At 43.6% G+C, this 15,883-nt stretch overlaps 1 protein-coding gene across 2 annotated transcripts in view; it reads right to left on the minus strand.

Moving 5' to 3' along the window:
• Positions 1-15,883, minus strand: part of dpf1 (double PHD fingers 1) — a gene marked incomplete at both ends in the record, with an annotated part of 111,382 nt that overhangs the window by 44,480 nt on the left and 51,019 nt on the right. The window contains 4 exons of one of the 2 annotated variants that reach the window (XM_084064459.1): positions 4,263-4,394; positions 5,461-5,539; positions 8,373-8,462; positions 14,796-14,923. In XM_084064459.1, the coding sequence (XP_083920585.1) occupies positions 4,263-4,394; positions 5,461-5,539; positions 8,373-8,462; positions 14,796-14,923 (429 nt within the window). Of the gene's footprint in view, positions 1-4,258; positions 4,395-5,460; positions 5,540-8,372; positions 8,463-14,795; positions 14,924-15,883 lie in introns of both variants that reach the window. The other variant, XM_084064460.1, reaches the window with a different exon arrangement.

Genomic DNA, 15,883 nt, shown 5'->3' on the forward strand with positions numbered 1-15,883 from the left:
CGGAAATGCAACGGTTCCCTGTTTGTCCCGGAACTACCGCGCTAGTAACAAAAAGGAATTTCACGCTGTTTTTATGGCATTATAGGATTTGAAGATGGAAAAGCAACAGCTAAAGAAAACACAGTTCACGGTAAGCTCCACTGGCTAAGAGAAACGATCCGCTGATAGTATAAAACAACAACAAGAACGCTTTTTGAAACGCTTCCGCCTTACGGTGAAAACAAATGGAATTCTGGGTAATGCAGGAATCCGCTAAAGACCTGCAGTGACGGTAGTGACCAGCACATGTTGCTAAAAATCGCTATTTTAGGACTTTTTTTAGGACCGTCTCATTGTGGCCAGTGCCACACACATACGCATGCACGCATGCACGCGCGCGCGCGCGCACACACACACACACACACACACACACACACACACACACACACACACACACACACACACACACACACACACACACACACACACACACACACACACACACACACACACACACACACACACACACACACACACACACACACTTCCTCGCTCTCTCTTCCTCCGAAAAATGGTACCTGTATTATGTGTTTTTACTGAAATATTAACAAAGAAAACAGAGCTATGTGTTTTTTTATTCAGATTTTAATTTCTTTGAGCACATTCAGAAAAGCATCTGGTGACCCCTCCAAATGATTTGGCGACCCCTCGGGGGGTCGTGACTCCCAGGTTGAGAACCACTGTTCTATTCTAAAGCGCCCATACGCTAAAACAAAAGACTTGTACATTAGTGAGCTGAGCACACCTTGTAATGGGGACAGTGCATATACTTAACCTACATAGCGTTTGTGTCGGGCAGAAACCTCTTATCTCCATATTCTAACTCTTTGTATTTTTTTGTAAATTAACTCTTTGACTGCCAAAGTCACTGACAAAGTGTGTACGTCATATTTTGCGAGATTTGTGTTTTGCAGTGGTTTTCAACTAGTTGGCGCTGTTCGCTCGCCTATGGGTCACCGTTTGGCTCCCAGAGGCTTCACTCATAATCAGTGGTGGAAAAAGTACTCAAATTCTTTACTTAAAGGACAACTTTGTTTTTTTACAACCAAGGTTTATGTTTTAGATTGTAATTAAAGTAAATAAAAGATGAGTGTTCATTTTTTTAAATTTACTGCTTTCTATAGTTTTAGCAATTTTCGCGATATTTTTTACAGTGTTTTTTAGTGGGCGGGGGCATTCTGTCCGGTGGCTAAATATGTCTTTTTTTACACAATAACCCGGCGTTGTCTTTATTATTATTTACAGTAGCTCTTCTAGCTCTTCACTCGTTCATCCCCTGGGTTGCGGAAGTAATTTCTCTATGGAGAATAACATTGGGTCATCTTAGAATCGTCTCATATGAGAATTGTGGTCGAAAAAATAAACAAACTGTCCCGGCGATATTGTCAGGGAGGTGTTGCTGTATCGTTTATGATAGTCAGTCACTCATATTTGATAAAGTCCATTTCTGGCGAAAATGTAACTAATTTGGCCGCAGTAACATTAGCGTTTTCTCACCGTCAGTTGATGCTTCATATCCATATGAGTCAAACCGCCGGGGTCATTTGTTTATTTTTGGAACACAGTTCTTATTTGACGGTATATTAAACAAGTCTATGGGAATTGTGAATGGGGGAAATAAAACCGCAACCCAGGTAGGATGAGTAAATTACGACAGACTTCGGTGCTCTATTGCTTCACCAATCTATGTGCCCGCCTCATGGGTTCCCGAGGCTCCCCGACAAGAGACCACAGGAAGGTATCTTCAGACTCCACCTCAGCAGTAAATTGTACAGCTGTTACAGTTACAACTACTGTATATTTAAAGTATATGTAAAGTATGTCAAGTGGGGTGTGCCCTTATGGCTGTCATATAAATATTGTACCTTAGCGTGTCGTCATGTGGCCTGCATCAGCGTCACCACGACTCATTTCTGTGTTGTACTTGGCAAAGCCCAGACTCCAGAGGGTTAATCCCAGAATAGTGGGACTGAACTGGTGAAGTATGAAAAAGAGACTAAATTAGCCTGAGGCAAACTCAGCCCAAGGCTAAGGCTATACGGATACAAAGGAAAGACGAAATGACTACACTCTCTGTCAGCCACTCAGTACAAAAGTCAAAGGCTCGTTGTCTTATCGCACACGTTTTTTTTCCATTTGTACACTCTCAGCGTTACAAAATGGATGAATGAACGCCGAGGATTGTACTGTCTAATAAAGCAATAAGGCATTCCAGCACGCTTATACTCATTACAGCAAATTGTGATGATGCTACAAAGGCTTGTAGTATCTTTAGTGTGCCCTCACAACTACAGTAGGTGCAGTACGCTAACTGCACAGATTGATTATCTAGGACCAAGACAAAATAAATGCATCAAATGACAATAAATAAAAACACAGTCAGTGGGACTTCACCCAATTAAATCCTATATACCTCATTGACCGGAGTCCCCCAAGGGTATACTCAGCCCCCTCCTTTTTACTTTTACTACACCTAATATTGTCACCGAAAATAGCTGATCCGCAAGGTCACAATGTTCACAGTTCACACAAACGGCATCAGCTCACGGGTGTTGCGGCGCACTGTGAGGTAGTATAAAGATCAGCTATTTTCGAGGATTGTTTGTGGAACGGAGTTGGTGTCCTGTAAGGACAACGGAAGGAGTTAGTTCCTCATCGGTTGCCATAGTTACAAATTAGGAACCAGTCGGCTAATTTATTCTTCTGTCAAGCGTCTCTTTTCGACAAAATGACATAATACTGTATGTTAGAAAGTGCTGCTTGACCCGTTTCAAATATCATCTCTGTCGGGTTGAAACCTCATATGTCCAAAAATGATACTTTTAAGGATTCAAATTCAAAAATTGCAAAAGCAGCAAGATCTGCTACTTTTGATCATTTTGTGTGACGCTGTAGTATGATCAAGAAGGGCGTTAATTTACGATTTATTTTTTACAAAAACAGTATGGAGATAAGAGGTTTCTGCCCGACAGCAACGATACGTCATTTCTCTCATGTGTCATGTGACATTTGTCTGTTTAGTGGTCAGATGGGTGGGCCGCGTGCATTTTCAGAGCATGTTATGGTCAATCAATTGATTGTGTTCCGGCTTGGATCAACGTAGTAGACTTTAAGTCCCTATTTATCAGTATCACAATATAATACCTACTTTTTTTTTAGGTTTTAGATGAAAAAATAGCATGAATTTCTTTTCTTTTTACATTCTTTTTTTTATATTATTGTTATATTATATCATTAAAATCTTAGTGTTTTGACAATTATTTGGAGGCCCCCTTGCAGTACCCTCGCCGCCCACCAGGTTGAGAATAACTGGCATAGTGGTTCTCAGAAGCTTTTTCCTGTGAAGGACCCCCGAAATGCCATGTATTTGGCCACGGACCCCCATCTCAAAATATTTTGTTCCAGGGACCCCCCAGAACCGAAGATTTGAGTTACAAATGGCTTTAAAAAAGCTTTATTCAAAGGTTTGCCCAAATGTTCACGATTTTTCAAAAATAGCAGATCTACAAGCTCATAGCGCGGCACTCGGTGCCGTGCTATGAGCTTGTATATCTGCTATTTTTGAATAGCCAAAGTATAAAAGCTTAAAGTGGTTAAAGAGCTGGTGCCATGTTTTTGCACTTTTTATGTTTTTCATGTGTCTATGAGGTTGATAGAACTTCATTAAGCCCCCCGGTGGTGGTTTTATGGTGCTTTATGTCTTCTCTCACTATTTGAAGTTTCTTCCTGGAGGCTGAAACCTTGAGGGTCAAACGTGCCAATAGAAACAGCGCTTTAGTGACATAGTAAAAACATACCCTCCCCCTCATTATCATAACACAACAGGTGTGGGCATGAGGAGGAGGAGGGACTAGGACAGGTGGGTGGTGCTAAGGTGGTGGAGGAGGTGCTAAGGTGAGAACCAGGTATACTTAATGAACTGGAGGCGTGTCCACATAAAAACATAATTTTAACAATTTCTGTACACTTTGAAAAAAATCTTCCTCCTAGTATAACCATAATACCTGATAATTATGTTTTAGGGGGGGGGGGAAATCACTGAAAATCACGGCACCCCGTCTTTAACATTATTGTGATGCTATATTAACACATTTTGCTGGGGACCCCCTGGAACCCCCCCCCCATGGACCCCTGGGGGTCCCCGGACCCCACTTTGATAACCAATAGCCTAAAGGGTGTGTATTTCTCAGCCTTAGGTGTAACGTGTGAGCCAGTACACTCACGCTTGTGGTTGTTCTTGCGCTGGAAGGGCAGCGTGTGTCGTTCGTTGTCTTCCTCGCCCTCCTCGTCCGCCAGGTGTGTGTGAGTGTAGTGGTAACTCAGGCCCGGGCGATTCTTATAGCGCTTCCCACAGACTGAAACAGAGTGCGCACACGCACACGCACGCACACACACCCCACACGCACGCACGCACGCACGCACGCACGCACGCACGCACGCACGCACGCACGCACGCACGCACGCACGCACACACACACACACACACACACACACACACACACACACACACACACACACACACACACACACACACACACACACACACACACACACACACACACACACACACACACACACACACACACACACACACACATTTTATTATACATTTGAAAACTTGTGAAGTTGGACCTTCTGCATAATGAGTATGTTCCACTTTTGGTACATTTGGATACCAATACTTTTGTACTTTTACTCAGGTATTTTTTTTATTCCGGGCTTTCACTTGTAACAGAGTATCTCTACATTACAGTACTGAATACTTTTTTCCACCACTGCTTGTACATCATGTGAGATATTAGCATCATGTCTAGAGGGTATACAGTACTTGTACATCAAGCTGTCTCACACTAAGGAAACAGGAGATACAGTATGCTCCTGACCCGGGCAGCATGGCTCCGACCCTGAGCACCAGCAAAATGACCACACATTCTAGCGTCTTAGAACCCAGAGTCCATTTAGTTTGTTCACATACAGTATGCAAGGAATTTCTTCTCTATAGGTTGATCTCTTACTGACTGACTGATACACATGTGCAATAGAACGTTTAAATAGACAATAAACAGTGGGAGTCATTATTCAACGTCATCAGATTGTAATTCTGAATTCTGAAGACATTATCAGGAGACTACAGCACAGACTGGAGCATATTTACAGAGTGTGATGTTACACTGACATTGACAGAATTTTGACAGAATTTTGACAGAATTTTGACAGAATTTTGACAGAATTTGCACGACACACACACACACACACACACACACACACACACACACACACACACACACACACACACACACACACACACACACACACACACACACACACACACACACACACACACACACACAGGCACGCAGGCACGCACACACACACACACACCTTGTGCCTACAGGATAAATCAGAAAGTGTGATACTGACTGTCACAGACGTATGGCTTGTCTCTGTCTTCAATGGCACTGGGCTCTTGTCTTTTCCTCATGCCCCCAACACCACAGGCCTGCAGAGAACACACACACACACACACACACACACACACACACACACACACACACACACACACACACACACACACACACACACACACACACACACACACACACACACACACACACACACACACACACAGCACGCACAGTATTACCAAGTTAAAACTCATGCTCCATGCTGTTCAAGTTTAGACACACACGTACGCATGCATGCACGCACACACACACACACAGCCAGCTAAATCTCATGCTGCTTCTGCTTGGTTTACACAGTCACACACATACACACTCCTCTCACGCACGCACAAACGCACGCACGCACGCACGCACGCACGCACGCACGCACGCACGCACGCACGCACGCACGCACGCACGCACGCACGCACGCACTCACAGTCACACAGTAATCATGCAGTCATTGTAAGACTCCATTTTCAGCTGGAGGGAGCTGATGACACCTCGGCAGGGAGGCAACAGCTCCAATTAGCAGCCTTGGTGTCAGTATTTATATGAATGTACGTGTCAGAGAGAGGGAGAGGGATAGAGAGAGAGAGAGATAGAGTGAGAATAGAGGGAGAGGGAGAGGGAGAGAGAGAGAGAGAGAGAGAGAGAGAGAGAGGGGGGAGAGAGAGAGAGAGAGAGAGAGAGAGGGAGAGGGAGAGAGAGGGGGGGGGGGGTTGCGTTTCAGAACACAGTATTAACCATTCAATTACCCTCCCACAGCATGGGGGCGTCAGCAGCAACAGTGACAGTGACATTTCACAACAGACATCGCTGCTGTCGGCCAGAAACCTCTTATCTCCATATTTAAAAAAAAGTGTTTTTCTTAAATTAACGCCCTACTTGATCATACTACAGCGTCTCACAAAAGCATCAAAAGTAGCAGATCCACAAGCTCGAAACGCGGCGCGAAGCGACGCGTTTCGAGCTTGTGGATCTGCTACTTTTGATGCTTTTGAATTTGAATGTGGAAAAGTAACAGTTTTGGACATATGAGTTTTCCCCCCGACAGAGACGGCACACTAGCATTCCTCTGAACTATCCTTCCTATTAAACAATAACAACGGTGGTATTTCAGTAGTTTCTCCACTGTTTATCAAACCTCATCTCCAGGTCTTTATGGGGGGGAGGGGGGGGAGGGGGGGGAGTGACGGTGCTTTCTGTATCGCAGCAAATCTAAAGCGCCACAAATTGTCTGCACGGTGACGTAGTCACGCAGACATTAAAAAAAGAAAAAAGAAAAACTACAGCTATTCTCCACTCTGCCACTATAGGGACTATAGGAGACTAGGGCCGGTTGCCTTCGTGTAGAGAATTCTGGGTATCGTAGGATCAGGCAGCAAAGAGCCATGTTCCGAACGAGGCAGAAGGAGCACAGATACATCGAAGCCCGCGGCACAGTGGTGTGGCCAGTTCTCCACGTGCGCGTGTCGTTCGTCCATGTTCGTGTGTCCTGAATTTGCCGTTGTATGCCCACGGCATGGGCAAAACTGCTCGTAGTCAAAAACATTATTTTTTTTGCATCAATCGTCATTTAAGATCGCAAATTTTATAAACAAATCTGAGAGCTGTATAACAAACACCAGCTCAGTGGCCGTGTGATTAGTTCGTTTTTGAGCAAGCTCTATCGTTTTTTGTTATTTCCATAAAAGAAAAGGGGACGAAGAAGAAGGTTGTGGGGGGGCAAAGGGGAAGAGAGATCAATCAAAGAAAACAAACAAATGATCTACATATTTACACATAGTAAGGTAAGATATAAAGGTGCGTGAGTGAAGCAGCAGATACTGTACGTCAGTGTGCGTGATACTATGGACGTTAGTTAAGGTGCGAGAAAAACACATACCGCGAAAGTCAGTGCAAAAAAACAGTCCGTGCAAAATGTCAGCGCATGTCGACCGCATAATCCACATGAGGTAAACTGACACTGTTACTGACGCTGGGGGACGTACTTGTACATCAAGCCGCCACACAATAGAAACAGGAGATAGGCTCCTGGCCCTTTGGGCCACATGGCTCCGCAAGGCTTACACAAACTTTCCTCAGGGAGAAACCAAACCGCTGGTGTTCTCTGAACCCTATTCCAAAAATACTCACGACCTCGACAGCCTCCCTGGACAGTCAAGTCCTGAGTAGAAGTACATGGTACCAGTAATATCGCTGTTTCTGCGCTGCATACTGTACGTCTTTGCAATCTCCCATCACCATCACCATCACCTATGGGTGTTGTCTGCAGCACAACCACTGTCACTGTGCTCTTCTCTGCATCCAACCCTCCCTCACTGCTCAGCCATGGAACTGTATGTTGTACATGGGCCTGTCACAATTATTACATAACCGTCTAATAGCAATTATTTGAGATAACCGTCACTTTGTGACGCGCTGATCAGCTATTTCCACTATTTTTTATAGTTTAAAATGATTAATTATGTCAGTAATCTGCCCTGTGCAATTTGTGATTACGAAGCCTAAAAGGCAAACAGAAATTAAGTTTTTATTCATAATTATACGTTCCAATGTTCAATATTAAAAACTCAATAAATAGTTAATCGCAATTATTTGTGTGACAATTAATCGTCAACTTGAATTTGTAATCGTGACAGCCCTAGTTGTACATATCGCTGTTTGCATCTGTATGTACGATAGATAGCTAGATAGATACAGTATCTAGATAGATAGCTATATAGCTAGCTATATAGCTAGATAGGTAGATAGATAGGTAGGTAGGTAGGTAGGTAGGTATATAGATAGATAGATAGATAGATAGATAGATAGATAGATAGATAGATAGATAGATAGATAGATAGATAGATACCACCTATTAGGGGAGAATGAAAGGTGTCTCACCCGTCCTTTGGTTCGGTTCTTGCGTTTGGGAACGTCTTCTTCCATCTCCTCTACCTCCAGCTCATGAGGAAAATCACCAACCAGCAACTTCTACAGAAATAAACAGACAGAGAGATGGACTGACTGGGTGTTGTTTTTTAAAATTATTTTTGGGCGTTTATGCCTTTATTGATAGGACAGTTAGTCTGAATGGAGAGAGAGATGGGCATTGACATGCAGCAAAGGCCGTCGGGCTCGGGACTCGAACCTGTGACGCGCTGTCAGGCTACATTGAGCCTATAGGTGCCTGGACCGCTGGTTGTTTGTTTTTTTGACTGACTGTGGTGAAAAAAGTACTCAAATGTTTTACTTAAGTAAATGTATCAATACTGCACTGAATAAATACTCTGTTAGTAGTCCGGTAATCAAAATTTACTTTAGGAAAAGTACAAAAGTATTGGCGTAAAAGTACTCATTATGCAGAATGTCCCATTTCACAACTTATTATGTGTAAAATTGATAAAGAAATCTTGTGAAAACAGTAGATTTACAAGCACACAACACGGTGCATCGTGACGTGTTGTGAGCTTGTAGATTGACTATTTTCAAATAGCCAAAGTTTAAATAGGGCTGAAGTGATTAATGTATGTTTTGTAACAATAATCAAAATCTACAAAGTATTGTAGTGGAGTAAAAAGTAAAAAAATTCTCTCTGAGATGTAGTGGAGCAGAAGTAAATGTATTGAAAATTGGAAATACTACAGTAAAGTAAAAAATACCCCAAAATTGTACTTAGGTACCGTACTTGAGTACATGTATCTTACTTTACACCACTGACTGACTGACTGCTGACTGTGAGGTTCAATTCATGAAGGTCTCACAGGCAATTTTATTACCTGTGTAGGCCCTATAAAGAGAAGAATGCATTCGCCATCTGTTTTGAATAAGGGATGTCATGTTTTGCAAATAATTAAGTTTACCTAGACTAAAGGTAAAACCATTTCCCAATTCCATTTAAGGATGTGTTTTCCCTATAATTTATAATTATAAGTTATGGGCCATGACGGAGGCGCGCCGACTCAGCAGACCTTAAGGCTGAGGAGACGCGCCCTCGCGCCTCCAGGCGCGAGTGCCCGCGTCGACCAGCCGCTGGGCTGCTAGTCGACTCAGCGCCGTCCGAGTTATGTACCGATAGGGACAGAATCGTAAATATTATTGGTGCGGACTGCGTTTGCTCCACTGACTGCGTTTATCCCAACTACCACTCAAAGTGGCTCCTGGCCAACTGCCTGGATGAGGCAGACTTTATTTTTTAAAGCTTTGTGCTTTCTATTAGACTGTGCAGGGCAGAGGCGTCTAATCTCTGAGTCAGGGTGACCGCATAACCGCATGTAGTGGAGCAGAAGTAAATGTATTGAAAATTGGAAATACTACAGTAAAGTAAAAAATACCCCAAAATTGTACTTAGGTACCGTACTTGAGTACATGTATCTTACTTTACACCACTGACTGACTGACTGACTGACTGACTGACTGACTGACAACTTTGACACCCATTCCTACAGTTGCACACTCAATCACACATCTATGCAGATTAGTTTAGTTTAGTTTGTGTGTATACAGTCAGCAGCTGCCACCTGGCTGCTGTTATTCTGTTTATGCCCACAGGGGGTTTGGTATACAAGAAAGGTTGCTTTGCTAAAGTTCAACCACGCTTATTTAATACAAGGCAGGCAGAGCTCTAAAAGAGCAGAGCCATTTGCCGCCTTTTTCTCTCTCCTCACATTAAATTGTCTCCGTCGGGTGAAAACCTCATATGTCCAAAACTGTTACTTTTCAGGATTCAAATTCAAAAGTATCAAAAGTAGCAGATCGGCAAGCTCGTAACGCGTTTTCATACTTTTGTGTGATGCTGTAACACGATCAAGTAGTAGACAGCTAATGAGATGACAGAAAGCTTTAGCGCTACACTCTGAAACTTGGACAGGCGGGAGAGCTCCAGTCACAGAATACGATAGGTCACCACATTCTGCGCAGCATTCAGAAACTTTGGCGTTTCACTTTTTATATAACTACTGTATGTTTCCTTGGTGAGAGAGAAAAAGCAGAGAAGCCAGTGCCCACGTTCTTGTTTTAACGGTAAAGAACAGGAGGATGAGCATGAGGGACATGTATGTCTCACACCGCAGCAGATGTCACTCTCGTTTTTGCAAAAAGACAAAAGCTTTGAGCTGCGATGTCACACCTGAAGATCACGGCGATCGACGGGAGAAAGAGTGGGAGAAAAACAAAATCATGCATCTACAGCGACGTAAGTATAGAGAGAGACCATATTGTTGCTGTCGGGCAGAAACCTTGTATCTCAATAGTTATTTTTTGTTTTATTAATGTCTACTGCAACATACTACAGTGTCACACAAAAGTAACAAAAAATAGCTATTTTTGGCAATTTTTTGGGGGGGGAATTAAGTGACAGTGTAAGTCATTGGTGTAAGTGTGGCTGTGGGTTTTTGAGTGGGGCCAACCACTCCTACACTTGACCGTGTGTGTGGGTCTGTCCGTTCATCCGTCCGTCCGTCCGTCCGTCCATTTGAGCACGGCCTCAACAGCTGCAGCTGATTGCAACACAAAGATGCAACTAGTTACACTAATTAAACACACACAGGAGTACAACTCATGCGCCACTGAAAGACATGCACACACAGGCTGGCTTCATGTGCGTGTGCACACGCACGTGTGCGCGCACGCACGCACGCACGCACGCACGCACGCACGCACGCACGCACGCACGCACGCACACACGCACACACACACACACACACACACACACACACACACACACACACACACACACACACACACACACACACACACACATACACTCACACTCACACCCTTTTCAGTAAAAGCACTTAAAAGAAAGTCAATACATTGAGTAAAAATACTTCAAATGTGTATAAATACTTTAAGGTACCTAAAATGAGCAAAATACTTAAAATGAGTAAAAAATACTTGAACATGTTAAAATTAGTGAAAATACGTAAAAAAAGACTTTAAATTAGCTAAAATTAGTAAAATACTTAAAAGTCATCAGAGTCTGTAAAAAGTAACTAATTTAAGTAAAACCACTTGGAAGTTACTAAATTGCGTATAAATACTGGCGCAGGCACGCACGCACGCACGCACGCACGCACGCACGCACGCACGCACACACACACACACACACACACACACACACACACACACACACACACACACACACACACACACACACACACACACACACACACACACACACACACACACACACACACACACGACACACACACACACTAAAATGACCCATCTACAATTTGAGTAAAAGTACTTTAAGTACTTTTAAAGCAGTCTTAGGCTAATAATTGTCACGGTCCGCTCCTCGGGCCGTGCACTCTGACGTTATTATTTGGACCTTCCTGCCCTTTTATGGTCAAGTCTTGTTGCAAGTCCTTGTTTCTGTGTTAGGTTTTGCTTTACACTTTTGTACCTTATTTTGTAGTATTGTTCTGTGTCTCCCTGTCTGCTTAGTTGTTGTTGCCCGCCTTGTCTCCTCTACCTCTCCTCTGCCCCTCCCCCCTCCTCTTTGCCTGTACTCTAGTTCATTGGTTCTCAAAGTGGGGTCCGGGGACCCCCAGGGGTACTTGAGGGGGTTCCAGGAGGTCCCCAGCTAAATGATGGATAGGAACCAAATGGACCCTTATGGGTCTGTAACTCTGAGAGTGTACAAATGGAACCAAATGGACCCGTGGGTCCATTTGGTTCCATTTGTACACTCTCAGAGTTATATTAACATTGATTTTACAATATGAATTGGGGTCCAAGAGATAGAAATGCCATTAAATGGGGGTCCGCAGCCTAATGCATGTCAAACTTCAATTAAAATGGTTGAGAATTGACTGCTAGAGCTGTAAAAATCATCTGTTATGGGGGGTCCCTGGCATATCTTTTCAAATGGGGGTCCGCGGGCTAATAAGTGTCAATTTGGGGGTCCTTGACATGAAAAGGTTTGAGAACCACTGCTCTAGTTTGCACTGCAACTGACTTGTTACCCAGCTGAGCCTCCTCAGCTTAATGATGCTGTAGCCTACTTAGCCGGCGTCAGCTGGCGTTCCTGTGTTGTATCTCTATTCTCTATTCCATTGCCACGGCGTGAGCTCCTCGTTTGTGCTTCTGTTATTTCTGCTCCCCGTGCCGTGTGCCTTACACTTTCCCCTCGTGTTCGAGGGTTGCCTTGTTTGTTTATTATTTGTATTTTACAAGTTTTCAAAGTAAAGCTATACCGTTTCAACAAACCTTCCGTGTCCTCTCTGCGCTTGGGTCCCCTGCCTGCACCACACCGTGACAAATAATAGCTTAATGAAATTAACTCATTGAAGGCACCACTCACTTCACACTGGGTGTGATTTTTATAAATATTGAACCAATGAAAATTATTATCAAGAGTTTATGACTAAATAATAACTACATTGTACGGGTTCTTGCTTCCATTTCCTGAAAAGTAACAGTTTTGGACATACAAGGTTTCCGCCCGTTAGCAGCGAGGATGGAGTCTAGGCCGTAGACTAGCTGCCTGGCAGGTTGAGCATCCTGCTGGGATGAAAGCATCCTGGGTTTAGTGGCTCTCAACCTGTGGGTCGGGACCCCCAGGAGGGTCCCCTAATAATTTTGGGTGGCCCCCGATGATTAGCTTAATGTGCAACATTGTTTTCTCACTCAACAGTAAACAAACCAACATACAGTATACGTCTATACATGGAATCTGCACATTTCTAAAGTGACATTTTAAGGACTTTTAATACCTTTTTAATACCTCTCAAATGAATAGATAAATGAAAACAATAATATGACCATTTCGAACATTTTGAACATAGCTGATCTACATGTGTGAGGAACTGAGTCAAACAAAATGTAATGCCTCAACTCAACGGGGCCCACTTTCAGGACTCGTAACTCAGTCACTAAGTGTCCACATGGTGGAAGAGAGGGTAGGCAGGGGACAGCCTTCTTTTCATGTGGGAGAAGTCAACGTTCATTTGCCACCATGATAAACACACAGTCACACAGTCTCTCTCTCTCTCTCTCTCACACACACACACACACACACACACACACACACACACACACACACGCACACGCACACGCACACGCACACGCACACGCACACGCACACGCACACGCACACGCAAGCACACAAATGCATGCACTTTGTCTGTGTAAAAGGCTGACAGGCTCCCACGTGGTCACACGAACACACGCACAGGCACACACATTGGCGATTTTTGCCTCTGCCAGCAGGGGGGGGGCAAAGGAAATATATGAACATGTCTGTTTTTATATAAGCAACATATATGTTTATGATATATGTGACATATTCAAAATTGTCTGCCTGCATATATGTCCACATTTATGCACATATATAAACCTGAATATGGCTGTATGCAGTATGTAGGCAGTATATGCAATATATTTTCTGCATATACTTGCCATATAGTGCCAAAAAAAAAATATATATAGATACTCGCCACTGGCACGCATACTTTACTGGACATACACACTACATTTGTGCTTACACTCACACTGAGTCTGGGGGAAACACTTACACTGACTCAGTGGAATCACACACACGCGTGTGCGTGCGCACACACACACACACACACACACACACACACACACACACACACACACACACACACACACACACACACACACACACACACACACACACACACACACACACACACACACACAGTGCCAGGAGGAAACTATCAGAGCTGCGGGAGACTCTGTCACTGCCAAAAGACACACTCTTGACTACAATGACTCAGAGAGAGAGAGAGAGAGAGAGAGAGAGAGAGAGAGAGACAGAGAGAGAGAGAGAGAGAGAGAGAGAGAGAGAGAGAGAGAGAGAGAAACTGTACAAACAGAGCAATTTACCTTTAAACACTTTTGAAAAAACGCTGCTATGCTATTTGTGCACACCTTTGCAAAAGCTTATCCCAAGCTGACCGCTCCTATATGTATATCCAACAGCAAATGCACGATTCGTACAGCATGGTCTTGTAAGTTAGACTTCCCTCAGTTGAAATGTAACAGCTCTGTGTACACATCATTTCTATTTCCTTTTAATTGTACATAATATTATCTTATTTTGATTGTATTGTTCTACTTTTGCTTTGGCAGTGTAACACGTCATGCCAATAAAGCCCTTTGAATTGAATTGAATTGAATTGAATTGAGAGAAATGATGAGTTAAAGAGAGAGAGAGAGTGTGTGTGTGTGTGTGTGTGTGTGTGTGTGTGTGTGTGTGTGTGTGTGTGTGTGTGTGTGTGTGTGTGTGCGTGCGTGCGTGCGTGCGTGCGTGCGTGCGTGCGTGCGTGCGTGCGTGTGTGCGTCTGTGTGTCTTACCTGACATTCACTCATGGGCTCCTCCTCCTTGGTCTCTATCTTCTTGTCCAGGGTCTCTCCAGCCAGCAGAGACTCTAACACCGGACCCTCAGGAATCCCCCCTTCCTTCTTCAGAGACGCCTCATAGTCTGTAGCAACAACAACAACAACCCCACAACAACACAACATGAGACACACAGCAGCAAACTGAAAAGCACATATGTCTAATATTTTAGTTTTAGAACGCTGTACTGTTTCCCAATGTCGGGTCGGGGGGGGGGGGGGGGGGGGGGTCCCTTATGGCAGTGGTTCTCAAACTTTTTCATGTCAAGGACCCCCAAATTGACACTTATTAGCCCGCAGACCCCCATTTCAAAAGATATGCCAGGGACCCCCATAAGAGAAGATTTTTTACGGCTCTAGCAGTGATTCTCAACCATTTTAATTTCAAGGACCCCCAGTTTGACATGCATTAGGGCTACAGACCCCCATTTAATGGCATTTCTATCACTTGGACCGCAATTTATATTGAAAAATCTATGTCAATTTGGTACAAATGGAACCAAATGGACCCTAACGGGTCCATTTGGTTCCATTTGTACACTCTCAGAGTTACAGACCCATAAGGGTCCATTTGGTTCCATTTGTACACTCTCAGAGTTACAGACCTATAAGGGTCCATTTGGTGCCTAATCTATCATTTAGCTGGGGACCCCCTGGAACTCCCTCAAGGACCCCTGGGGGTCCCCGGACCCCACTTTGAGAACCAATGCCTTATGGGTCTGTAACTCTGAGTGTGCAAACAGGTCCATTTGGTTCCATTTGCACACTCTCAGAGTTAAATAAAACTGGGGGTCCTTGAAATGGAAAGAGGCTGAGAATCACTGCTATTATATGTAATCCCATGCTTCCTTGTTCATTCAGAGATGAAGGTAAAAAAATATATAATAATTTTCACAATAGATGACAAATGTATTTTGGATTTCCTTTCTTTTTTTTTAACCCATTAAGACGTGGAACGCATCTGTGTTACTTTTTGATTTGAGCTAAAAAAACATTATTTTACACTTTGGCTATTAAAAAATAGCAGATATACAAGCTTGTTGCGC

Source organism: Gymnoscopelus microlampas, assembly GCF_963454915.1.
Source record: "Gymnoscopelus microlampas genome assembly, chromosome: 8".
Lineage (NCBI taxonomy): Eukaryota > Metazoa > Chordata > Actinopteri > Myctophiformes > Myctophidae > Gymnoscopelus > Gymnoscopelus microlampas.